The following is a 25200-nucleotide window of genomic DNA, read 5'->3' as shown; positions in this document are numbered from 1 at the left end:
CAGGGCCACGAGGGGCCGGCCTGAACCCTGTCCACCCTGCAGGTCCCAAGCCAGAGACAGGACTGGGGCTGCTCTCTGAGGCCCGAGCCCCACGTGTGGGCCAAGAGGGCCGCAGCTTTGGGGACCAGGCTGCTGTTGAGAGGAGGGTGTCTGAGCCTCCTGGGATGGTGACTCAGGCAAGTGGGGAGCTCTCTGCTCTGCTTCCCGAGGCTGGGTGTCACCAGCCCACCCCAGGACTGGGAGGAGGGGGAGGGTGGGTGAGCACCTCCCCGATCTGGGGGCGGGGTGCACCCCAGGGTCCGGACGAGAAATGCTAACGACAGGGGGGCCCCACGGCTGGGCCTGGGGAGCGCTGGCTCAGTGGAGCCGGCAGCCCGAGGCTGCCTCCCTCCGGATTCTCGCCTTCAGTCTCTTCAGGCCGCTGTGCTCCGGGTCCACCAGGAGGCCGCCCTCGGCTGCCGTCCAGGCCTCTGTGTAGCGCTGCTCGTCCAGGCAGCGTTGCGCCCTGCACAGGAGCGCGTGGGCAGTGGGGGCCCGGCCTGGCTGCTGCCACAGGTTGTTCTGGGCTAGGGCGGGCGCCAGCCTGAGGGCCTGGGTGAAGGCCCCGGCGGCCCCGGCCTCGTCCCCCAGGCTCAGAAGCAGGCGGCCCTGGGAGCAGAAGTCCTCCGCCCGTGCCTGGAGGTCACCGTCCCCTGAACCCTCTCGGAGCACGTGGTCCAGGTCCCCGAGTGCCCGGCCAAACTCCCGTAGCTCGGCTAGGCAGGCAGCCCGCCGGCGCAGGTGACAGGCGCTACCGCCGCCTGCCAGGACGGCCAGTGAGCAGTAGCCCAGCGCCTGGCCGGGTTGCCCTGAGTTCATGAGGGTGTCAGCTTCCTGGGCTGCGGCCTGCACATAGAGGATGGAGGGAGGAAGGTCAGGTCAACCCAGAACACTGAAGGCCCCTCACGGGCTGGCCGCTGCTTGTTCCCCAGGCAGAAGCTGCCCGCTCCCTCTGGAAGGGGTGGAGGCACAGCGTGGAGGCACCCGCTGCAATCCCTCCACCCTGCAAGCTCTCCCTAGGCAGACCCTGCTCAGAAGGCGTCCTCCCCCTCCTCACAGCCCTACTGCCCCACCTGCGGGCCCAGCTTCTCTTACCGGGGTGACCTCCTCCTTCCCCTCCCCTTCCCAGCCTCCCGCCCTGCCCACCCACCGAGGCCGCCCTGGCCCGAGGACAGAAGTAAACACCGCCTCCGCTGAGCCTGCTCCTTGGGCCTCCCCCTGCGCCCCGGGTCAGAAAAGCAGGGTCTGCTTTGCGCTTCTGTGCTTCTCACTTTGCTAACCAACGAGCTGCTCCCGCAGGCCCTGTGGAGCCAGAGTCAAGGCCAGGGAGACACTCTCCGGGCGCCCCCTGCACTGCCAGCGCCTGCCAGCATGACCCAGGGGCTGGGGTTGCGTTTGCTCCTCAGGGACGGGCAGAGCGGCGCGTCCAGGAGGGCTGTGGTGGACTCAGCCTCGGCCTCGCTGGATGCCGCAGGGCCAGGCCAGAGATCAGAGGGCGCTGTCCGCCCTAGCACTTCTCTCCCTGGGGACTGCTGGATTGAGTCCCCTGCTGCCCCCGTCTGGATGGCGCTGCCTCCCGTCTGGATGGCGCTGCCCCCGTCTGGATGGCGCAGCCCTGAGGGCCGATGCCTCTCCTCTGGCCCCCAGGCTCACTCTCCTTTTCTGAGTGTGACTGAAGCCCACTCCGCAAACCTGCCAAAATGCCTCATCTCTTCCGCCGAACTGGCCCGGATAAATCCGCTGGCCTCATTCGTCTCCTCCTGCTGCCAAGAGCCCACAGTGGCCCCCCACGGACTGAACGGGCACATTCCAGACCCTCCCTCTTCCATGCAGCCAGGTACTAGCAACGCCCCGATCCCCGCCTGTCCCCAGGAGAGCACAGGGCACCCAGCACCCGGCGGGCTGAACGCATGGTCCTGTCTTCCCACCAGCCCGACCGTGCACACAGGCTGGCGGGAGGCCGGAGCCCGGGCTGGAGCCAGTTCGGCCCTGCTGTGCGACGCGGACCGGCGACCCATCCTTTCCGTGCAGCGCCCTCCCCACGGGCTCTGCGTGGTCCTCCCGGAGTTGGGGAAAAGTGCGGCGCCACCGGCCGTGCAGCCGTACTATCGCCGGAAACGGGGCGCCACTATTTCCGTCTCACTTCCGGGTCGGCCCTCGTCGCCCGGCCACGGCCAACGTGGAGCGAATTGTCGCGGCACCGAATCTGGGCTCCAGGCGGCCCTGCCTAGTGCTCTCCTCCGGGCTCAGGCCATCGTTTCAACTCAGAGACAGAGCCCTGCCCAGCCCCGCCTTGTGAACCGAGAGACGCTCACCTAGGTCCCCGCTCCCAGCTTAGAGCCCCCCCTTCCCCCGCCTCAAGGCTCTGAGACCCCAGCCAGGCCCCCTCCTCCGACATCCCCGGGCTCCGCGGCCGCTCCTCTGAGTTCTAGGCCTTGTTAACACGCTTCTTGGCCCCCTCAGCCCTATGAGGGCTGTCCCCCCCGCATGACCTATTGCTCGCTTCACTCCTTCCGTCCCTAACGCTCATTTTAGCCAACTCCCCTACTGACCCCCTCGTTGACACACCTAGTGGGGTTTTCGTTTTCCTGAAGGACCCTGAGTGATAGAGCCCACGGAAGCATAAGGAGGTGAAGCACGTGCCCTGGCCGCGCAGGGCTTTGATTCACCGGCTGATGCTTTTGGCCCCGCCCCACTCCAACCTGCTGGTCCCTTCACCGCCCACCCCCTCCAAAGCCCTGCCTCTCCTGCTCCTGCCTCCAGCAAGTGAAGGGAATAAGGTGGCCAGACCAGGATGGAGGACACCCTTCCCTCTGCCCCCTCCCAAGCCCCTCCTCCTGCACTCCCACACCAGCTGCATTTTGCCCACCTGTTTCCTGAACACTGAGATCTTTCCTGCCTCCAGGCTTTTGCCTTGGCCTACCTGTCGCCACCGTGGTCTCACCTCCAGGGCCGCCTCGCACCCCCACTGCCCTGTCTCAGGGTCTTCCATACACTTTCACTCTCTGAAGTGAACTCCCCCTCCCCCGAAACAGTCCCCCCCGCCCCCCCCCGGCCCACTAAGTTGCCAGGGCCACAGTGCGGGCAGTGGCTCCACCCAAGGCCTGGGGGAAGGTGCTCTTTGCTCTTGTCAGATGAGCAGTGGAACAATCACCCACCCAAGGAGGCAGCAGCCGCAGCCCAACATCCCTTCAGGGTCCCTCTCAGCTCCTGAGGGGCAGGAGCTGGCCCGCCACCCACGTGCTCACGGGGAGGGACACACCTATCCTGGCCTGACCTTGGGGCTGGGGTGGGCTTCAACGAGGGCCAGGTGTTCCTGCCTGGCTCAGTCTGGCTCTGAGGATGGGGCCCCCTCCCTCTCCCAGACCCCGAGTCAGCTGTGGCTTGTACGCCTCATGTAAAGAAGCCCTGAGGTCTCTGGGGGTGTCAGGGCTTGAGCTGGCCAGATCTGGGTGCCTCCCGCTTGAACCTCCATCCCCCCCCATGTCCAAGTGCGATCAGGCGCACGGGGAGTTAGCATACCCGGAGCCCCGGGCCTGGGGGTCTCCCACCCGAGGTGCTGGAGAGGGGCTGGGCTGGGGCCTCCGTGGGGTGCTGTGCCCACCTGGGTGAGGCTCTGCCTCTCCGAGGCCTCCAGGAGATGCAGCAGGAAGCCGAGGTCCTGGGCGTCTGTCTCTGCCAGACGCTGCAGGTCCTGTGTGGCGGCCGGCACATCACCCTTCTTGAGCCGGAGCAGGCCACGCCGGGCCCGGGCCGCCTCTGATGCAGGGGCCAGGTGCAGGACTTTTTGCAGGCGGGCGCCGGCCTTCTCAAAGCTGCCTGTCAGGGATTGGGGAAGGACAGTCAGGGTGGAGCTGGGGCAGGGGGGCCACTGGGAAGCCCAGTTCAGCCTTTCTTGGTGCTGGCTCTGGGAGTGGCTGGCTGATGGAGGGGCTCAGCACCAGAAGGAAGGAGCAGGGAGCAGAGGGGCACGGTGACACCATGTCGCTCACACGGACTCACCTGATGACCCAGCCCCTCCACTTGGGGGCAGTCACTACACTCTTCGACCCCCAGGTGGAGTAACAGGACTCTAAGCCCCCTCACCATGGTCACTGCAAGGACCTGCTTTCTCTCCTGAGCAGGGCTGCATGGGATTAGAGCAGCCCCGGAGGCCCTGAAGGCCTTGGTGGGGGCATCTCACAGGCTTGCAAGTGATGATGACAGGCCTGTGAAACGCAGGCTGCAGAGAGGTCTCCCTTTCAAATTAATGCTGGAATATTTTCAAGGTTTTGCAGGGAAGACCGACACATGTGGGCCTAAGACAATCTCACCTAGAGCAGGGCACTCAGTAAACATCTGCTGAATACACGCATGAGTTAATGAGGAGGCCTGAGCATCTGAGCCTTTTACGAAACCCCAAATCACTCCTTTGTCTCACCTCCTGGTGGGTAAAGCCACACGGAGGACCCATACGGGGACCAGGTCCTGGGATTCAGGCTGGAAGGGACCTTACAACCCAGAGTCCTGAGTCTCTTTCTCCCATTTTAAAGAAAAGGATCCAGGGGTGGGAGGAACAGGGACAGACGCCCATGTTCTGCGTGTCTGGGCTGACACATACCCGCTGCAGCCAGCACGTCTGCCAGGAGGATGTGCCAGCTGGGCTGCGCGGCATCGATCTCGATCAGTGCTTCGCCCGCGGCCAGGAGGCTCTGTGTGTCCTCGTTGCTCAGGCGGGCCCCTGTGCCCGGCAGCTGGATCAACAGGGCCCGGCAGCGGGATGAGAGGCCCTGCGTGATGAGGGCCTGGACCTCTGGCTTCAGAGAGCGGATCTCAGGGACCGCCGTTCTTGGGCTGAGCCTCAGAGCCGACAGGATGTCGTCCACAGCCTCCTGCAAGGGGAGGAGGCCAGGGTGGGTGGCAGAAGTGGCCCCAGCTGGGTATCTGTCGTGTTCCTCCTGATGCCGGGTGTTGGCGACACCAGAATGGGCAGAGGGCCCAGCTCCTGCCCTCCCAGCATGGGGTAGGAATGGGGGTCAGCCAACGTGAGGGCCCGTATGGTGAGCATTCACGGAGGGCGTGGTGAAACTGAGGCCAGCGTATCAGAGTTCTGGACGGGGGAAACGGTCTGGAACCCCAGAAGAGCCACACTGATAAAGAACCCGCTATGGCACAGAGGTGGGCTTGGGCTGGTACCAGAAGGGCCACGGGCCAGGGGCTGAGTGTGCAGCTTGGAGTGGCGGGGGAGGAGTCTAGAGGCCCTGACTGTGCTGTGGAAGCACACAAGGCCAGGGGGGAGGCTGGGCCCCTTTAGGAGAGCCTTGACCCTGGTGAGCCATTTGCATCTGACCTCTGACCTGGCCAACAGTCGGAAGCCATGGAGTCATCTTCAGGTCCACACTCCTATTGGTTTTCTAGACCTCCTATTGGATGGTCTTTTGTTTTGTTTTTTTTTTCCTCCCTTTCTGCCTTCTTTTGGGTTAACTGAATAGTTTTAGTATTTCATTTTAGTTCCTCCATTGGCCTTTTAACTCTGCCTCTAACAGTTGTTGGCAGTTGTCCTATAAGCTGACAACATGTACCTTTATTTTTTGGCCCTGCTGTATGGCATGTGGGATCTTAATTCCCTGACCAGGGATCAAACCCGTGCCTCCTGCAGTGGAAGCGTGGAGTCTTAACCCCTGGACTGCTGGGGAAGTCCCCAAAATATGTATCTTTAAAGACACCATTCCATTGTCTTCTGGCTTCCATCGTTTCTATGACAAGTCAGTCATCTTTTCATACTGCTGTATGTAATGTTTCTTTTTCCCACTGGCTGCCTTGAATATGTTCTCTTTATCTTTTGTTTTCAGAAATTTGATCAAGGTGTGCCTAGGTGTGGTTCTTTTTGTGTTTATCGTCTTGGGATTTGTTGAGCTTCTTGGAAAATTTTCTGCCATTATTTCTTCAAATACATATGCATATACATATACATCATATACATATATACACACATGCATATATTTTTGCCCCATTATTTCTCCTCTGGGACTATAGTTATACGTATACTGGACTGCTTGGAATCATCCCAGAGGTCACTGAAGCTCTCTTCATTGGAAAAAGTCCTTTTCCCCTCTGTTCTTCAGACAGGATGATTTGTGTTGGTCCATCCTCAATTTTACTAACCGTTTCTTTGGCAATTTCCAACCAGCTGTTAAGCGCATCTGGTAAATTTAAAAAATTTTAGATATACTTTTCAGCTCCAGAATTTCCACTTGATTCTTCTCTATAGTCTCCATTTCTCTGCTAGGATTCCCCATCTGTTCACTCATTATGAAAACATTTTCCTTGAAGTTCTTCACATGTTTACAATCACTGTTTTAGCATCCTTGTATGCTAATTCCAGCATCTGAACCATCTTGAGGTGGCTGTTCCAGACGAACATCTGTTTCTATTGAGTACTTACTTTCCTTACTGTTGGCCGCATTTCCCGGCTCTCTGTGTGTCTAGCAGTTTTTGATTTGGGGCTGGACATTGTGGATGGTACATTGTAGAGAGTCTGCACTATGTCACCCTCTCATAAAGGAGGTTGTGTTTTATGCTGGTGGGTCATTTTGGTTCTGCTGGACGTGGTTTTGTTCCTTGTGAGGGCAGGTCCATTTCAGTTTTGAACTTAGTCCTAAGATATGACCTTTATTTAGGGTGTGGTCTCAGCTAAGCGCCCAAGGTGTCCAGAAAGGTCTCTGCTCTGGCAGGGTCAGAATTCCAACATCTCCTGCCACGGGTGAGCTCTGCTGGGCCCCTGCATGTGCAGCCCAGACTCAGACAAGAACCACTTGGAATCCCATGAAGACTTCTCTGCACAGCCCCATGTTCTCCATTGCCCTTCCTTGCAAATCCCAGCGACTGCAGCAGCCTGGAACCCCAGTCTCTGCCTCCTCAGCTCAGCAAGCTGACTGCCCCACCTCCTCGTGCATTAACGGGAAAGCCTCCCCAGGAAGAAAGGTTATCGTGGGGCTCCCCTTGGACTCCCCTGGTGTGGTTCCCCTTTCCTCCGGGATGGCAGTTCTCCACTGCCTGTTGCTCAGGGCCTGAAGACGGTTGTCATGTATTTTATCCAGATATTTTGTTTTCAGCAGCCCAACACCAGTTACCCTCTCCTAGCCAGCACTGGAAGTGTGCCTAGATACTTTTAAAGTCCAGCGATGGGGTTCTCCTGGAGCAGGTGTGTGGGGGATGAAGGTCTTGGAGAGACAGAGCCCTTAGATGGGTGGATGGGAAGACGGTCCTCTCTGATCCTTCCTACACTATGACCGGGGCCCTACGTGACCCTGGTGCTGGCCAGTGGGACACCTGATCAGCTTGGAAAGTCCAGTTCTGTGCTGACTCATGGGGATTCCAGCTGCCACATATGGAGCCCTCACTGGGGACCAGGCACCACGCTGAGCATCTGACAGCACTGAATAAGCAGCCCCCTCAAGGCTGAGCATGGATGGCCTTGAACAAGCACTGCTCCCCCCCTTATTTTACTGATGTTGAAACAAGGCTCAGAGGTGTTGCAGGGCCTGCTCAGAAAGTCAGAGGCGGGGGAGCAGGGCTCTGGATTCTGGACCCGGCGGGCTGGCTCAGAGCTCCTCTCTTGGTGAAGGGCCAGAGGGTATGCGGTGCTTGGCCTCAGCCCATCTCCAGGAGGAGGAAGTTCATGGGTGTGACGATGTGGGGTGCCCCTGCTCCCTCATCCTGACTCACAGGCTGACTTTCCCTGCCACGTGCCCTGCTGCCCTGGACAGAGCGGCGGGAGGGCTGTTTCTGAGGCATCTCTCGGAGGAGTTGCTGGCATGTCGAGATCACCCAGGGGTGGGCTTCCAAGGGGTCCGCCTCCTGCAGTAGGGCCCTCCTGGCCGAATCCCATCTCTGTTTAATGGGCTTGTCCCTGAGAACTACAGGTGCTTTCCCAGCACGGGAAGGGGCCTGCATAGGGTTGGGCTCCCAAGCACAGGCGTGTGCCCAGCTGGAACAGAAATCAGGCTGCCAGTGCCCTTGGGGGAAACACAGACACCCTGACCGGCAGAAACACCATCTTGAGATGCCGTCATCCCAGTGGCATCTTGGATCATTTTTCCTTGTCTCCTAAGATCCCAACCCTTAAGAAATTCAGAAACCTGGCAGGGAGGACACCTCCGGGCTGTACTTTGGCCCCGCGAAGCATCAGGGCAGACAATCGGTTTCAGTTATTCACCAACGACATCGCCCTTGGCTGCAGAGTGGCCTTGTCCAGGGCTGCTGGTTTGTGGCTGCACGCCTTCCCTTTGGAAGGTGCCTGCCCTGGGCCTGCAATGGACCGCCTCCCACCCCTGCCCCTGCACGCTGGCCACCCAAATCCGCAGGCCCTGTGTAGACAGCTCAGAGTGGCACCCAGGGGTCAGCGGAGGTCTCATTACTGTAAGGTGGGGGGCCCCCTAGTACTCCTGAGGCTTTGCACATCAATCCATGCCGACTGAAGCGGGGGGGGGGGCACGGGGACTCTGCAGACGGAAGGGAAAGACTCCCCCAAACCGGGGATGTGATGGTGAGGCTCCCGTGAGCCCCGGTACCGGCGGGGGTTTGATGACTGACGCTCAGATGGCCTGGCCCTGCTTCCTCTCTCTGGGGGGCTGAGAAGGAGGGCAGCGCCTACCCTGGGCACCCCCACTTGCCCAGCCCCAGGTGGGGAGGGTGGGCCCGTACCTTCTGCTGGTCCAGGGCCAGGTGCAAGAGCGCCCGTCCGCACAGCGCCTGCACGTTCCTCGGCTCAGCCCTTAGCACGGAGGTGACGTCGAACATGGCCGTCTTCTTCTGGCCCAGGGACCCGTAACAGCGGGCGCGGGCGAGCAGGGACTCACTTGCCTGACTCCCTGGAGGAAGGGGGTGTGGCGTCAAGATGTGACCTCGGCTGGGCACGGCCAGGGTCAGTGTGTCTCCCTCATCCAGGAGTTACTGCACCTGCCCTGGTGCTCCAAGGGGCAGCGGGAGGGGGTGCAGTGGCTTTGGGGTCACCTAGGGAGCTCACAGATTGCTGGGCACCACAACACACCAGGGAACAGCAGTCTGGACTGATCCACGGGCCCTGGCTGAGGGACACGGGGAGCTCAGCCAGGAGGGGTGGCATCTGGGAGGGTTGGTGGACAGTCTGAGGGGGCTTCTGAGAGGTGGGGGCACTGCAGCTGCATCTGAAGTGAGGCCAGGAGAGGGGTGGGGGTGGGGGGAAGGGTCCACGGGGCAGGCCACAGAATGGCTGCAGCCGTGAAGGTGCCAGGCTGAGAAGGCCCAACTCTTTGACCCTCCTGTGCCTAGGGCGGGGCGTGGTGGGTGGGCTGGGCGAGCGGGGAGACCAGGCGCACACACACGGAGCTGCCCCCGCTATTCCTAAGAAGGGCTTCGGGGGCTGGGGCCCTCATCCCCCACGGATGGAGGGAGAGGGTTGAGCTGGGAGAAGGGCCTCGGCTGAGTCTGGCCCTCCCACCCTCGGGGCCCTGGGTGTGCGCAATGGTGGCCCAGGATTCAGGAGAGGGTCCCAGCTCAGGTCCCAGCTCAGCTCCCAGCTGGTCGGGCCTCTCCTAGGCGTTAGCGCGCTTGCTGCAGTGAGCGGCCCGGGAGCACGCCACGCCCCTGAGCCAAGCACGTGCTCAGACTCCCTGGTGCCTGACCACACCCCTCCCCCGCATGGCAGAGGCGCCCCTTGCCCCTGGGCACCTGGCACGGGGTGGGGGCCCCGGAGGAACGAGGAACGAGGGCGGCTCCTACCTGCAGCAAAGATGGCCAGAGAGAGGTAGGCGATGGCCTCTCTGGTGTGGGCTCTGCCCTCGGCGCCGCCTGGTTGTGTCTGCAGGATGGCCAGGGCCCTCGCGTGGCAGTGGCCCTGCAGCAGCTGGCGGTCCTCATGGCGGAAGACGTCCAGGGTGGGCTGGAGGCAGGCTGTGTCTCCAGACTGGACCACCTTCTTCACCAGCTGCAGGCGCAGGGGCGTCACCACTGGTCCTCCCTGTGCCCCAGGCTGGACCAGTCCACCCCCATCCTCCGTGCAGGGGTGTGGCTCAGGGATGCAGCCCGCAAGGGCGTGGCTTGTGGGGGCGTGGCTCGTGGGGGCGTGGCTTGCGGGGGGGCGTGGCTCGTGGGGCGTGGCTCATGGGGCAGGGACTGCAGGTTGCCCGAGCTGAGCACAGGGAAAACTGGGTCGGGAGGTGTGGGCCCCGCTCTGGGCTGCTCCTCTGCTGAGTGTCAGGAGCTGGGGCCGGGGGGGGGTGGCGGTCCCAGTGTCCCTGAGCCATGCCTCCTTCTCGGTGACATGGGGACCTCGCCTTGCCTCACGGGCCCATGCGCCACAGGTCTGAGAAGTGTGGGGAAAGGGGGCTTTCAAGTCGTAAAGTGACAGAGGGCCCAGGGAGTCCTTCAGAAGGTGCAGAGCAGAAGCCCTGGAATCAATCCCTGCTCTGGGAGGAGCGAGACCCTCGGGGAGACATAACTTCACAGAGGCCTGCCCGATGCTGCCCCTGCTGGCTGCACCTGTGTGGACACCGGTCCCAGACCATCCTTCCCTCCCACCCCTATGGCCCAGCTCAGGGAGACCAGAACCCAAACCAGGCCAGAGCGGAAGAGGGAAGCCGACAGGCCCCACAGCCCTGCCCCAAAGCCTGGATCTGCCCCTGGAACATAATCTTCTGCCGCGTTCCAACAGGAAGCCCTCATAACACCTGAGGGAGGGGAGGCAAGCAGGGCTTGAGGGCCTGGGGCTCCTCTGCTCTTGCCCCTCCCCGGGACAGGGCTACCTCCAAGCCTAGTTTACTTGGGACTAAGCTCTGCTTACACTCAACTCATGGCCCTTTTTCTTCACAACACACGAAAAGCAAATAACAGAGCGCCACTGCACGCTGGAGACCTGCTGGGCCCTGGGGTACCTGCTGCAGCTAATTCTCATGAGAACCTGGAACATCAGGGCACAGATGGGGAGACTGAGGGTCAGAGAGGTGAGGCACCTGCTGGAGGTGGCAGAACCGGGGCTGGGACAAGCTTTGCCTATTCTCAATTCTGGGCTGCAGGGCTGCAGGGTGTTGAGCGAGGGCCGGTGGAGGCCTGGCGCCCTCCACAGAGCTGTGCCCTGTTTCCATCTGTCCTGCTGTGGCCCACCGGGGCCCCCTCACCTGGCTGGCATCATAGGAGAAGCCCCTCCGGAGCTGCAGCAGGGCCAACCGCACCAGCACAGGGGCTGCCTGAGGCCTTCGGGAGAGGGCCACCAGCAGGGCCTTGTGGGCGTCGTCCAGGCGGCCCAGGCGGTACAGGGCATCGGCCGCCAGGAGGCGCGAAGCCTCATCCTCCGTGTCCAGCTCCATCAGGAGCATGGCCAGCTGGTACACGCCACGGGCGTCCCTGTGGAGAGAGCAGCTGGGAGAGGGCTGACCCCTGTGCTACACCCCTCTCACCTGCCCAGGGAGGCAGGCTGCAGGCAAATCCTATCCCTGCACCTGGCCCAGGCAGCGCCCCTCCCGCTGGGCCTCAGAGACCAGGTTCCTGCTGGAAGGGCCCTCGTGCCATCCCCAGAGCTCACGGCTGCCCTTTCCGACATACAGCCCTTGGCCCTCACCCCCCCCATTCTCCCCCACCCCGTAGAGCGGGCATTTTACAGATGAGAAATCGAGGCTGTATGCTGACTCCCAGCCAACCCTGCCTTAGCTTTCTTTTCTGTAAAAACAGGATAAAAGTGGCCTTGCACGGCTCAGGGGTGCTGTAGGCAGAGCTGGTTAACACCCAGGGTGCCCTCTTGGAAATGAGAAGGAGCTCCCACTGGGAAAAGGGGCCGGAGCCTCAAATTTGACAGTTCCCAGAGAGAAAAGATATAAAGGGCCCCAAATCTCTTACAAGAAAGTTCCTCCTCAGCATCAAATCAAAGCAATGCAAATTAAGGAACTAGGGGGCTGAGGAAGCCTGCGTGCGTGCGTGCGTGCGTGCGTGCCTGTGCGTGCGTGCCTGTGCGTGCGTGTAGGGGCGAGGGGGCTGACGTCAAACATGCCCCCCCCCAGGGGCCCCTCAGCTCAGTGCTTTTAGCTTTGCTAAAACACCTTCCTGCCACCTCCCAGCTACCAGAGAAATGCAAGTCAAAACAGCTGCAGGTTCACCCACTGGGCTGGCAAAGAATTTTGCGAAAGGAGCGTGAGGGCTGGAGCGTGTGGACTGATGGGCAGCTGGGCAGCTCCAAAGTCAAGGGCCTCGCGGGGGCTGTGTTCTCTGACCCAGGAGCTCCACCTCTGTCTCCATCCGTAGCACAGAACACTGCACAGGCTGGAGATTACCCGGGATGCGTTATAACTAAGAGCAGACGCCCTGGAGCCCGAAGGCTTGATGGCACGTTCACAGGATGAGCTATGGGGCTGCCCAAGAAACGTATCTAGGGACCAAAGAAGTGTTCATGATCTAGGGAGCAGAACAGGTGGGACGTATTTGCACACAGAGCACAAATTCAGTTTAGTGGACTCCATACGCACAAGGAGGAACAACAAGGAAATGTAACAGTGGGATGACAGGTAAGTTCTATTTCTTCATTCCCGTTTTTGCGTTTCTAATCTTCTTTGACAACTAAGTCCATAATGCATCCTGCCCTTTGGGACCGAGGGTCCTAAGATCCGGGCCCCGGCGCTAAATCTAAGGAAATCACCTGGCAGCTCCCTGCCTCAGTTTACTGTAAAGTAGTGGGAAACACACCGCGACTAACTTGGAGGAGACCAGAATGAAGCGGCAGCCCCGGGCGTGCACGGGGCTAGTTTTTACCCTTCCTGCGCAGCGCGGCTGTCGGTCTCCGCAGCCTTGCTCCTGCGGCCTGGCCCGCTCTCGGATCCCGGCTCCGGCCTCCGCTGCAGCATCCTGCGGCCCTCTTCCCGCAGCACGGTCATTAGCAGCCCCCGCTGGTTCCAGGGCACGTAGGCCTTTGTGACAAGCAGAGCTTCCTCGGGCCGCAGGCGGCAGGCGGTGACATAGTCCAGCGCGCCCAGAAACGCACTGCCCGCCAGCACCCGCAGCAGCCCGCGGCCGCACAGGGCTCGCACGCAGCTACCAGGGTGCGGCGGCCCCAGCTCCACCACCGCCTGGAAGTCCTCCTGGGCGCGCCCCGCGTCGCCGGCGTGCAGCGCGCAGAAGCCGCGCAGCGCCAGCAGGGGCGCGCGGTCCCCGGCCCGGTCCCGCGCACGGTCCCCGGCGCTGCAGGGCCGCAGCAAGCGCTCGCACAGAGCCCGAGCGCCCACCGCGTCCCCCCGCAGCAGCAGGCACTCGGCCAGCCGGGTGCCCAGTGCCAGGCGCGCCCCGGGCGGTGCCACGCGCCACAGGACCCGGAGCGCGCGGGTCACCGGGGCCAGCAGCTCGCGGCCCGAGTCCTCGCGGAGCTCGGGGCGGCTCCGCACGGTCTCCTGGAAGCGCGCGAAGCCTACGTCCGCGGCCTCCTGCACTTGCGCCCGCAGACGCTCCCGGTCCCCGGCCGAGAGCACGGCCTCTAACTGCCTCCGCGCTCCTGAGGGCCTCTCGGAGAAGGCCTCGTGCAGGTCCCGAAGGAGGTCCTGGGCCCCGCTGTCCAGGAGGAAGGTCGCGGCAGCGCGGGTGACCAGCAGGGTGGCCCGACGCTCACCTGGAGAGAGGACAGAGGTGTTGGTCCTGCCTGTTGGGCCACGTCCTCCAGGGGAGCCACCTGCAGACCCCAGCCCTCCAGTGCTGGGACCTTCTGACGCCTCCCACAGCGATTCCCTTGAGTCTCCCAGAAGCCCAGGACATGGCACCGGAAGGATGAGTGCTGGCAGGAGGCCCTCAGCCCATCAGGGACAGAGCAGGCTCAGAAGGGGGCAACCAGGGTGGGCCTCCCTAGCAGCTCACCTAGCACTTGGGTTCGCCACTTGCTCGCCACTTGGGCTCACAGCCAGCCCAGCAGCCCCGGGCATTTCGTCACAACACCCCTGGCACTTGCAGTGATGGAGTTTAGGGCTGAGTTCCCTCTTCTGAGAGCAACCCCACTCCACCCCTGCCCCCCAGGTCAGGGCTGAGGTTCTGAGCCTGTGACGTTTTAGGGGCCAGCATCTTTGTTTCCTGGCTTCTCTGGCCACGTCTTTGAAATGAGATCACCCCATCAGGTTCCGGAAAGAGGGGTGATGCGCCCAATGCCGCTTAACGAGCGGGGGACGTGGGGATTTACTGCATCTTGCCGTGCCTCAGTTTCCTTTTCTGCTTTATAGTGGGAACGAGGATGGTCTCCATTCACAGGGCTGCGAGGACTGAACGGATTAATGTGTGTCCAGGCCTGGAACCAGGACTGGTGGGTGGCGTCACTCAGTGAGCTTTCCCATCAGCAGCGGCCTCACCTCCACCGTCCCCATACTTTGTATCCGAGCAGCGTAAACATGTGAATTGGGGCTTGTGTGAATGGGGGCTTTCTGACTGGTAAAGAAAGCCAGGCTACCCCATCCCTGCCAGGCAGGTGCGTGCTGTTGAAAGAATCGCAGAAAACCCAGTGCTGGTAGGAGCTCAAGGTCGTGGGTGCCCACCCTTATAGCATTATAGGTCAGGAAACTGCTGCTGGGGAGGGGAGTTCTCAGGGCCCGGCGAGTCACAGTGCTGGGGCACTGAACCTCCACTTCAGTGCCTTTGGCACAGACTCCTTCAGATCTTCTCCTTATAACCTAACTCAATAGCCCCAACAGTAATAATCCTTTACACTGAAACAGGAGAGGGCAAAGCCTTCACGTCTGCATGGAAGCAAACTTGCTGCTGCCCTGCCCTGTTGCCATTGTGGGTAAGTGTCACAACACAGCACATAGCCAACTAAAAGAAGCATCTTGCGCCCTGAGATCAACCAAGCAACCAACAACAAGGTCACCCAGTCTACTCCTGGTGGCCAAATTTAAAGAAACTTTGAGACTTCCCCGTCATTTACTAAGTCCTGAAGAAAACACCTGTATCCCTGATTTTTGCAATAGTTCATGGATCCTAGGGAGTCGCAGCAGATGGAGAGCCCATGGCGCCTGGGGGGCTGGTTATTATTTACCCACATGGAAGTGTGTTCTCTGCCCTGTTTCTGAGACTCCAGTTGCACACGTTAAACTTCCAGCTATTGTCTCATAGGTCACCAGGGTTCTGCTCACCTTCCTGCTGATCTTCCTATTGAGTACTTTCTACTGTACCTCAAGTTCACTGGCTCTGCTGCTGTCTCCAATCTGCTCTGAATTTTTCATTTCAGTTGTGTTTTTCAATTCTGGAATCTCCATTTGGTTCTTTTTTTTTTATAGTTCCCACCTATCTACTGAGATGCCACAACTGTTCCTTCACTATGACCATATTTTCCCTTAGTCCTTGAATATATTTATAACAGTTCCTTTAACGTCCTTAGTCTGCTAATTGCGGCCCTGGGATCATCTGGAGGTCAGTTTCTGTTGACTTCTTTTTCTCCTGACTGTGGCTCACCTTTTATTTTCCTGTCTCTTTGCATGCCTAGTAATTTTTTAAATTGTACACTAGACATCTGGTTGATTCTTTGTAGAGACTCTGGGTTCAGTTGTCTTCCTCTGAAGAGAATTGATTTTTGTTTCCGCAGGCAGTTAAATTGGCTAGGATCAAACTCCAGATTCTCTGCCTTCTTTATTGGACAGCAGCTGAACTCTCCATTAGTTCCAGCAGCTTCCAGCTGTTGCTTTCTTAGGTCACCCAGCCTCTCCCATGTGTGTATAGTTCAGTGGTCAGCTGAGGATTTAAGTGCCTTTCATACACAGATTTGGGGTCTTACCACCCTTCCCCCTTGAATGTGGCTCTCTCTTTTTCAGGATTTGCCTTCTAACTTTACAGTCACTTTTCTCACCCCCAACTTCTGTCATGTGATATCTCAAGCCAGTAAAATGGCAACTTTCTGTCCTACATGGAAAAAACACGGATTAAGGAGGCAACACGCTGCGAGCCTGCAAAGCTTACCTGTGCAGTCTTCATCTTTTAGGGCCCGTCTCCAGTTTCTCCCTGCATTTGGTCACTGTTCGGTTGCCAACTATTTGCATTTTATATTTTGCCCCAAGTTTATAATTATATGTGGGACACACAGTTTAGTCCAGCTACTTCACCGTTATTGAAAGCCAGAATCTTTTATTGTTAGATTTAAACATTTTGAAAATCTGGCAGTGGGGGAATATAAAATGCTATAATGCTACCCCACTGTTGTTCTAATTTTCATTTTCCTGAGTGCTGGTAAGGCTCATTTATTTAAAAAACCTTTCTAGCCAATCTGCTGGATAGAAAGTGGTGTCTCATTGTTTTAATTTGCATTTGTATCATTACTATGATGTTGAATATTTTCCGCACGTTGTTTATTAGCCATCTGTGTTTTCTCTTTTGGGAAATGCATTTGCCAATTCTTGTACTGGATTTTTTTTTTCCCTTATTGATATGTAGGAATTCTTCAAATACTCTGGGTACTCATCTTTTGCCCACTGAATATTTTGCAAATATTTTCTTCTGTTGTGGATTCTCCTCTCATTTTCCATAGTTATGGGCAAAACAGAAGTTTAAAATTTTCAATTTAATCAAATGTATCAAATTTTGCTTTACCGTTTCCACTTTTTTTGTTCTCTCTCTTTTTTTTTTTTTGCGGTACGCGGGCCTCTCACTGTTGTGGCCTCTCCCGTTGCGGAGCACAGGCTCCGGACGCGCAGGCCCCGCGGCCACGGCTCATGGGCCCAGCCGCTCCGCGGCATGTGGAATCTTCCCGGACCGGGGCATGAACCCGCGTCTCCTGCATCGGCAGGCGGACTCTCAACCACTGCGCCACCAGGGAAGCCCCTCCACTTTTTTTGTATCTTAAGAAGCCCAGCTGTACACAGAAGTCTTAAGATGTTCTCTCATATTTTCTCTTAGAAACTGGAAAACTTAGCTATTAACATGATTCACCTGGAATTTACTTGTTTTTGCGCGTGGTTAGAGGTAGAGCATCAGCACCATGCAGTGGATAACACGGTCCTCTTTTCCCCATAGATTTGCAGTGCGCACTCTCACATATTAAGCTCCAGACAAATACAGGTCTACTTCTAACCTCTCTTATTGGCTTTATTAGTCTATCTATCCCTTAAGTCAATATCCTCTGTATTGATTATCATAGCTTTGTATTAACTGGTAGAGAAAATCCTTATGCCACCACCTTCTTCTGCATCTTCTCCCCCTCCCCCTCCTCTCCCTCCCCCTCCCCCTCCCCCTCTCTCCCCTCCTCCTCCTGCTCTGCATCTGCTCATTCTTCTTTGTCTTGTCTATTATGGGTCCTTTGCTCTTCTATTATAATATCAAGTGTTCCTATCAATGGACAGTGACTATCTCTCTGCTTATATACGTATAATTTATTCTCTTTTAATAAATTTTACAGTGTTCTCCATTAAGTCATATGACTCATTGAAATAAATTATTTTCTTTTGCTACAGTAAATGGTGTATTTTTTTTTTTTTTTTTTTTCGGCACACGGGCCTCTCACTGCTGTGGCCTCACCCGTTGCGGAGCACAGGCTCCGGACGCGCAGGCTCAGCGGCCACGGCTCAAGGGCCCAGCCGCTCTGCGGCATGTGGGATCCTCCCGGACCGGGGCACGAACCCGCGTTGCCTGCATCGGCAGGCGGACTCTCAACCACAGCGCCACCAGGGAAGCCCAAATGGTGTATTTTAAAACCATAAAGTTTGCTAACACATACATATGGAAACTTAAAAAAAAAAGATTCTGAAGAACCTAGGGGCAGGACAGGAATAAAGACACAGACGTAGAGAATGGACTTGAGGACACGGGGAGGGGGAAGGGTAAGCTGGGACGAAGTGAGAGAGTGGCATGGACATATATACACTACCAAGCGTAAAACAGATAGCTAGTGGGAAGCAGCCGCATAGCACAGGGAGATCAGCTCGGTGCTTTGTGACCACCTAGAGAGGTTGGATAGGGAGGGTGGGAGTGAGATGCAGAAGGAGGGGATATGGGGATGTAGGTATATGTATAGCTGATTTACTTTGTTATAAAGCAGAAACTAACACACCATTGTAAAGCAATTATACTCCAATAAAGATGTAAAAAAAAAAATCTAAAGAAACAAACAAAAAAACAAACCAAAAAACCCCATAAAGTTTCTATTTGTTGCTGGTGTCTATAAACATAAATACTTTTTGTATCTCCTGTTAAATTCTATTCCTATATCTAATACATTCTTGTTGTTTCTGTTGGGGTTTCTACATAGCTAATTATATAGTCTGAAATAATGGTTGCTTTATCTCTTCCTTTCTAGTCTTACATTTTTTTTCCCTCATTGCCTTGGCTAGCATCTCTAGAGCAATGATGGATAAATGGGGGAGTGGGCAGCCGCCATGTTCTTGGTTCTGAACTATCACATTAAGTGTGGTATTTTGGTTTTGATAAATTTTATCTTTTGCAATTAAGTAAGCTTTCTTCTATTCCTGGTTGTTTACATTTTGGAGATGTTAAATATTATAAAATACTTTCCCCTAATTTATTGCAATGATAATATATTCTTCTTTCTTCCATTAATGAATGTAGTAAATTGCGTTATTACAGAAACATAAAACTTTCAGTCTTATATTATTCAACTCAGTTTTGGCTAAAGGATGCATCAAAAACCAATGCTTTGGGCTTCCCTGGTGGCACAGTGGTTAAGAATCCGCCTGCCAATGCCGGGGACACGGGTTCGAGCCCTGGTCCGGGAAGATCCCACGTGCCGTGGAGCAACTAAGCCCGTGTGCCACAACTACTGAAGCCCACGCGCCTAGAGCCCGTGATCCGCAAGGAGAGAAGCCACCACAATGAGAAGCCTGTGCACCGTAACCAAGAGTAGCCCCTGCCCGCCACAACTAGAGAAAGCCCACGCGCAGCAAAGACCCAACACAGACAAAAATAAATAAATAAAATAAATTAAAAAAAAAACAACAACCAATGCTTTGACTCAGTATGCAGTTGTATCAGCTACTATTGCTGTGTAACAAGCTACCACAAAACTTAGTGACTTAAAACGACAACCATTTCTATTTGTCTGCTGTTCTCTTTCAGTTTGGGCTGAGCTGGCAGTCCTTCTGTTGGTCTCACTGGGGATCACTCCTGTGGCTAAGGCCACCTGGTGTCTCGACTGGGCAGGAGGGGGTAAGGTGGCCTCACTCACATGTCTGGGGCCCTGGTGTCGGCCGTGGGCCGAGCCTCCCTCTCTGTGTGTGCCCTCGTGGTTCACTAGTTAGCTTCCTTGCAGGGCACTGGGAATGTTGCAAGAGGATGGAGGTGGAGGCTGGCCTCCAGAACCACACGGCATCACTTCCACTATTTCCTGCTGGTCCCAGCAAATCTCAAGGCCAAGTGAACTCTGCTTCCATGCTGGGTGGAGCTGCAACCATGGCTCTGTCTCTCACCTACCCCAGTAGCTCTTAAGGAGGAGCCTTGAACGAACTGGAGACGGCTGCCCTGGGGACTTTCAGAGGATAAGCAGTCAGGGAACTGAGGCCCCTGGCGGACGTGAGTTAAAGCTACTCTCGTTCTGTATCTTGTCCTCATACACTGAGTGTCCTTGTGTGTCCACGTACTGAGAAGGGCTGAGCATATTCCCAAATATGGAAGGTTTTGTTCGATGTTTCCAAGGACTTTGGATAAGTAACCTGGAGATTCGAATGCACTTGTTATTGGAATCTACATTTGTAAAAAGTTTGTTACAGGAGAATTTATTTGTTCACACGGTAAGCCATGCTAGTGTGGGTGGGGATGATAAGGTGACTCCCAGTGACGTAAGTGACTCTGTCCTAATCAATGCAGCGGTCCATAGTGAAGGCTCGCCTGTCGCTGCAGAGCCCAGGCAGGAAGACAAGCTTCCTGCAGTCTCTGGGGGCGGGGGTGGGGTGGAGCAGAGTTTTTCTAGAACACTGCTCCTCCAGGCTGCAGCCCTTTGGGGATTCTGGGTCTCTGCAGGGGCTTATCTGGCCATTGAAGTGGAAGATGCCCTCCACCCCGGGGGTGCTGAGCGCCCCCAGCGCACAGGCCGCTGCATGTCTGTGCTGTGGGCACCAAGGGCCTCCTACTCAGGACTCTTCGTGACTCGAGTGTTTCTAGGTAATTTATAGCAGGAGGGTTTCTGCGTATCTGGTCTGGCATATTTCCAGAAAGAAATTGGCCCGCTCCGTTTTCAGTTCTGTCTGGCCCCCCTCTCACCCTGGGGTCGCCAACAGCCTCGCGGGACACACAGACGCGGCCCGCCCTCCACGCGGACTCAGCTGAGGCAGCCCTGAGCGCGGTGCAGCTCGTTATCTTGCAAGCACCCTCGTCACTGCCCTGCGGGCCCCTGAGCTTCCGCCTTCTTCCCGTCCTCCTGTCCCCTTCGCTGGGTCCTCTTTTGGTGGAGAGCAGTGCGGTGGGCAGTTAGGAGCACCCGGGGGTCAAATTGCAGCTTCTGTGAACACCCTGTGCGCCCCTGGCGGCCCCACGGGCACGTGGGGATGTGCCCGCACCCGCCTCCGAGGGGTGCTGTGCGGATGCAATGAAAATGCTATCAAACCCGCACAGTGGCTCCGCCCACTGAGTGAATGGCAGGCCCCTGCCCCCACCTCTAGGTGTCCGGCTGCCCCACTCTCTCCCGAGCTCCCTCCCGATCTAGACCTTGACTTTAAATCCCTTCCTTGTGTGAATGATCCCCAAACCCCTTTTTCAGACCAAGCCCCCACTCATCTCATGAGCTGGCTCCTGTGTCCAGCTGCCTAATGACACGTCCACTTGAGGGGCTCAAGGGACACTTTTGGGGAGCGCTTAGCGGGTGACAACATTTTCAGGGCTTGATACACAATTTCGCTGAATCTGCACAGCAACCCTCAGAAGTGGGCGTGGCCACCACCTTCACCTGCGCATGGGGAGGTGGAGAGGCGGCAGGGAGCCGGGCGTGTAGCTCCGGCGCGCTCCCAACCACACGCCCCACTGCCCCCGCCCCCGCCGTGAAGGCGGACCCAGCGAAGGGGCCTGGCAGGAGCGGCATCTCAGACTGGGGGTGTCTCCAGCCCCTGGTGCCCCCTTTCCCGTCCGCTCCTCCCCGGCCTCTGCAATCCAGCTGCTGAGGGCGAGCTCTTAAAATCATTGCTGAACCTCCTTTATGCCCCCGTCCTCTCCCCATCATTACATCTGGCCACAGTCTTGTCGTTCCTGTCTCAGTGATAACTCAGACCTGGACCGCGCTCCAGCCTCCAGCAGGTTCTGTTCTCAGTCTGGCCCCCGTGGCACATTCTGCGCACAGCAGCCAGAGGAAACTTTAAAAATGCAAATCAGAGCACCTCACTCCACAGTTTGAAACCCTCCCATGGCTTCTTGCTGCCCTGAGGATAAAACCCAAAGTCTTTCAAGGCCAGGAGTGCTTAGCCACCGCTACTGTCTTTAGCATCTCCCGGCTCCCTCTGCCCCCATCGCCGCCCCCTGCCAGCTATTCTGGCTCCATTCAGTGGCAAGGAACCCCAAGTACTTTCTCACATTCTGTTTCTGCTGTCTGGAATCCTTCAGTCTCAGCTCAAACGACACCTCCTCCAAGAAGCCCTCCCTGACCATGAGGCTAGAGCAGCACCTCTCACAGTCCATTTTTCAAAGCACAGATTTTGTTTTGCTTCTTTTCTTGGTGCTACATAAGGTCAGGGGTCTTTCTGTTTTGTCACTGTGGTGTCCCCAGCACCAGCACAACTCCCACCCCCACCATAAGCAGGACTTAACCATGCAGTGAAGCGATGGTGAGAGCAACCTTTGCCCCGGCCCTTAGGGGGTGTGGAGGGCACACCTACCTTGGGGTCTGCTGCCCGCTGAGGCGGCCTCCAGGGCCCGGCTGCAGGCCACCTGGCAGTCCTCATACCTGCCACCTTGGAGCAGGGCTTCGGGCGACGGGGTGTTGCTCCAGGTGCCCACAGGGTCCAGGGCTGCCAGGAGTCTCCGGCAGTCGGTCTCCTGCTGGCTGGCACCGTCCCCAGCCTCCTGGCATCCCGAGATGTAGTCCTGGAGGGTGCTGACCACAGCGGGGAGGTAGGGCTGCTGGTGGGTGTGAACGAAGGCCACCACCCGGTCGGCGCTGGCTGCAAAGGCCTGGAGGTAGTCGGCCACCCCGGCGTCCACCTGTGTCCTGGACAGGAGCCAGGCCAGGGCACGGGTCAGCCGCAGCTCCAGACTTTGCTGGGAGTGAGCGTCCAGCAGGGCCCCGCAGCGCTGCACCACCTCCCCGTGGTACCCGTGGGCCAGCAGGCCCGCCAGGGAGTGCAGGGCTGCAGCTGGGTGGTCGGGGCAGAGCGTGGCCAGGAAGGCGCGGGCCAGGGTCCCCGTCAGGGAGACCACCGCCATGCCGTCCCAGTGGATGGCCGGGATCTGGCTGTCACCTCGGCACCAGGCCTCCAGCGTGGCCACCACGGGGGGCCCCCGAGCCCCGGCCAGGGCAGCTCGGACGCTCCGCAAGGCCGAGGGGGCGTGGCAGCTGAAGGCAGCCAGGTAGAAGGCGGTGGCCAGTGGTGTCTCCCCCTGGGCCAGGTGCCGGTCCCCCTGCCAGCAGAGGCAGGCTGCGAGCTCCTGGGCCGACATCACGCCCACGCCTCAGATGGGCCCATGTCCGGTCCTCACAGCACCTGGAGGGGGGAGCGTGGTTAATGCGTGGGTGGCCGGCAGCCCCCCTGCCCTACGGCCTCCCAGCCCTGCTCCAGAGAGGCTTCCTGCCCCTCCCCGTGGAGACCCCAGGGTCAGCGCAGAGCCCCCGAGTGAAGGCAGGGTGAATTCAACCGTTAAGGGGCATGGCAGTGCCCGCCTTGCAGGCGTCTCCGTGGGGCTGGGGCGCCCCCCAAGCCGGGCCCCCAGCCGGCTCTTTGCCTCTAGGTCTCAGCTTCCTCTTCTGCAGAATGGGCCCACTCAGCAATGGGCCCTCTGTGGACATCTGACCCCGGAGGATCCACCCAGGGAGGAGTTGGGTGGCCCTCACTCCACCTGCTGCCCCTCCCTGCACAGAGCCCCTCAGGAAGGCAGACCCCCTCCCATCAATCCAGCTCACACAGGCCTTCTCAACACCTTCTCAGGGCTCTAAGTTTCTATTGTTCACCCAACCTCAGGACCACAGCCGTGCCCACCTCCCACACGGGGGCAATGCGGGGGGGCGGCGGGTGCTGGGGTGGTGAGGGGCACCTGGCCGGCTCTTGGGTGGCAGTGGGGAGCCACGATGGCCCAGGCCGGAGGGTCAGGTCTTGAGGTCAGTTCCAGGACCAGCCCTGTCTCGTGCCTCTCCCCGTCCTCAAACCTTCTGACCTGAAGAACGAATTGCTCATAGCCCTTCCTCTCCTGGATCCCAAAGTGCCTGCAGACAAGCCCCCCGCCCAGTGTATGCTCTCCGACACACACTGAGACACACACACGCGTGTGCACACACACGCACGCGCTCACACGCATGTGCACACACAGGCGCCCCCCAATGTGCGAACGCGCTCACACTCGCCTGTGCTCCGAGGCCGTGCGGGGCGCGCGGGGAAGGGAAAGGCTCGAGCCACCCCACCTGCTGTGGGCCGGGTGGAGGGGCGGTGGACGCGGCCCTGCCCGAGGGTCCGTGCGGCTGGGCTCCCAGAGGCGCCCACCGCCGCAGCGTCCGGGTCCGGAGGGCGGGTCCGTTTCCCGGGACACCGTCAACACCCCGGCGGCTCGGCGGCTCAGCGGCGCCCCCAGCGGCCAGGCGCGCCCCTGCCTCGGACTTCGCCCCGTCCCCCAGGCCCCCTGCGCCCCGCTGACCTTGCCCCCTGCCCCCCTGTCCCACCAGAGCACAGGGAGGGGCCGGGAGAGACGCCACCCCAGGACCAGGCTCTGGGCAGCCTGAGCCCCGAGTCTGGGGAGGAGGGTAGGGGCTTTGGCGCTCCTGGGCGCCGGGCAGGAGCTGCCTGCAGTCTGGGGCTAGCCGCACACGCGTCCTCATCACACAGGGGAGGAAGGAGCTCCGGGGCGGTGCGGGAGCCCTGGGCCCCCGCCATCCCCAGAACTGTCCGGCTGGTTCAGGGCCCCTTTCTACGGGCTGGTGCCCCTCCTGCAGGCTGCTTCCTAGGAAGCCGGCCCCCAAGTCGCCCTGTCCACCTGGGCTCCTGTAGGACTTCCTACTGGCCCTGGGTCTCCCTCCCCACAGGCTACTCCCAGCTGGGCAGACAGACCAGACCCTTGTGTGCACGCCCAGCCACCTCCACTCCCAATGGCCTGGGCGCCACTCCTGAGCAGAGGGCCTGCCCCTTCTTGAGATGAGACCCAGGAGGTGGCCCTAAGGGGCTGTGACATGCACCTGCTGGCCCAGGGTCACCTGGACTGTAGTGGAGGAGGGCCGGCAGCATGGGGTGGGGGTGATATCTTAGGACTCACCCCCTCCCAGCAGCAAGGAGGGTAAGTGTGAAGAGGTGCAGAGGTGGGCACGGCTGCTGGGGCACTGGGGTCCGAGACGCTGAGCCCAGCCCTGGCAGGGGCCTCTGGTCAGGTCGCCGAGCTGCACGTCCCTGGAGACGTGGTCCTGTTTGGGGCTAGGGCCCCTCCCAATTCAAGATGCCAAGGTTCCCAGATGCCGGGAAACCCCGGTCCTCTGTGGGGCTCAGGGAACCAGGTGGAGTGCCCACTAGTGCGCTGGATGCTGTGGGGCAGGGGCAGGGGAGGGGGCTGCTGCCTCTGATGTCCTCCCCAGGGTCCTGGCCGCTGGGATGTGGCCCACCAGCCCTTTAGGGAGGGCTCCACGGGCACAGTCAGAGTCTGGGCTCAAGGTCTGCAAGGGTCAGGCAGGTTTGGTCAGCAGGGCCTGGCCCCCAGGTCCAGCTCCTGGCCCGTTCTTTAGCTCCTTGACATTCACAAAGGCACAATACCCGAGCTGAGCGGTGAGAGATCTCCCATGGCTTTGATTACTTTCATTTTCGTACCCTAATTAGGCAAGAGCAGTAATGGAGCTGGGCTGTCCCAGGGCTGTGGGAAGGGCCCGGGGCGTGGAGGCAGCAGTCCTGCCTGACATTTGCTATCACATTAGCCTGATTGGTCCCCCGAGCCTCTGCCCTGGCACATGGTGCCCGTGGACCCTCGGGCGCTGGCCGGATGAGCCCAGTGGTCTCGGTGGGCCAGAAGCTGTGATCGCAGCCCCTACCTGGGAGCAGCACACCTGGATACAGGAAACCCCAGGGCAACTTTAGGATG

At 58.8% G+C, this 25200-nt stretch overlaps 1 protein-coding gene across 1 annotated transcript; it reads right to left on the bottom strand.

The window, feature by feature from the left end:
• Nucleotides 1–244: 244 nt before the first annotated feature.
• TTC34 (tetratricopeptide repeat domain 34) lies at nt 245–22593 on the bottom strand. The gene is made up of 8 exons (XM_033841120.2): nt 21813–22593; nt 12796–13642; nt 11175–11400; nt 9781–9985; nt 8725–8891; nt 4640–4910; nt 3644–3858; nt 245–885 (listed from the first exon to the last, which is right to left on the bottom strand). The coding sequence occupies exons 1-8, from the start codon at nt 22591–22593 to the stop codon at nt 358–360; spliced, it is 3240 nt and encodes a 1079-aa protein (XP_033697011.1). The 3' UTR covers nt 245–357.
• Nucleotides 22594–25200: the final 2607 nt, after the last annotated feature.

Source organism: Tursiops truncatus, chromosome 1 (genome assembly GCF_011762595.2).
Source record: "Tursiops truncatus isolate mTurTru1 chromosome 1, mTurTru1.mat.Y, whole genome shotgun sequence".
NCBI lineage: Eukaryota > Metazoa > Chordata > Mammalia > Artiodactyla > Delphinidae > Tursiops > Tursiops truncatus.
The sequence above is the reverse complement of the archived record's forward strand: the minus strand, read 5'-3'. Positions and strand labels throughout refer to the sequence as shown.

Excerpts from the sequence above, each read along its gene's own strand:
- TTC34 (XM_033841120.2), bottom strand. The coding sequence starts at position 22,593 with ATGTCGGCCCAGGAGCTCGCAGCCTGCCTCTGCTGGCAGGGGGACCGG. Across the intron at positions 13,643-21,812 it reads AGCGGGCAGCAGACCCCAAG|GTGAGCGTCGGGCCACCCTG; the intron begins GTAGGTGTGCCC and ends TCCTCTCTCCAG. Across the intron at positions 886-3,643 it reads AGAGGCAGAGCCTCACCCAG|GCCGCAGCCCAGGAAGCTGA; the intron begins GTGGGCACAGCA and ends CTCTATGTGCAG.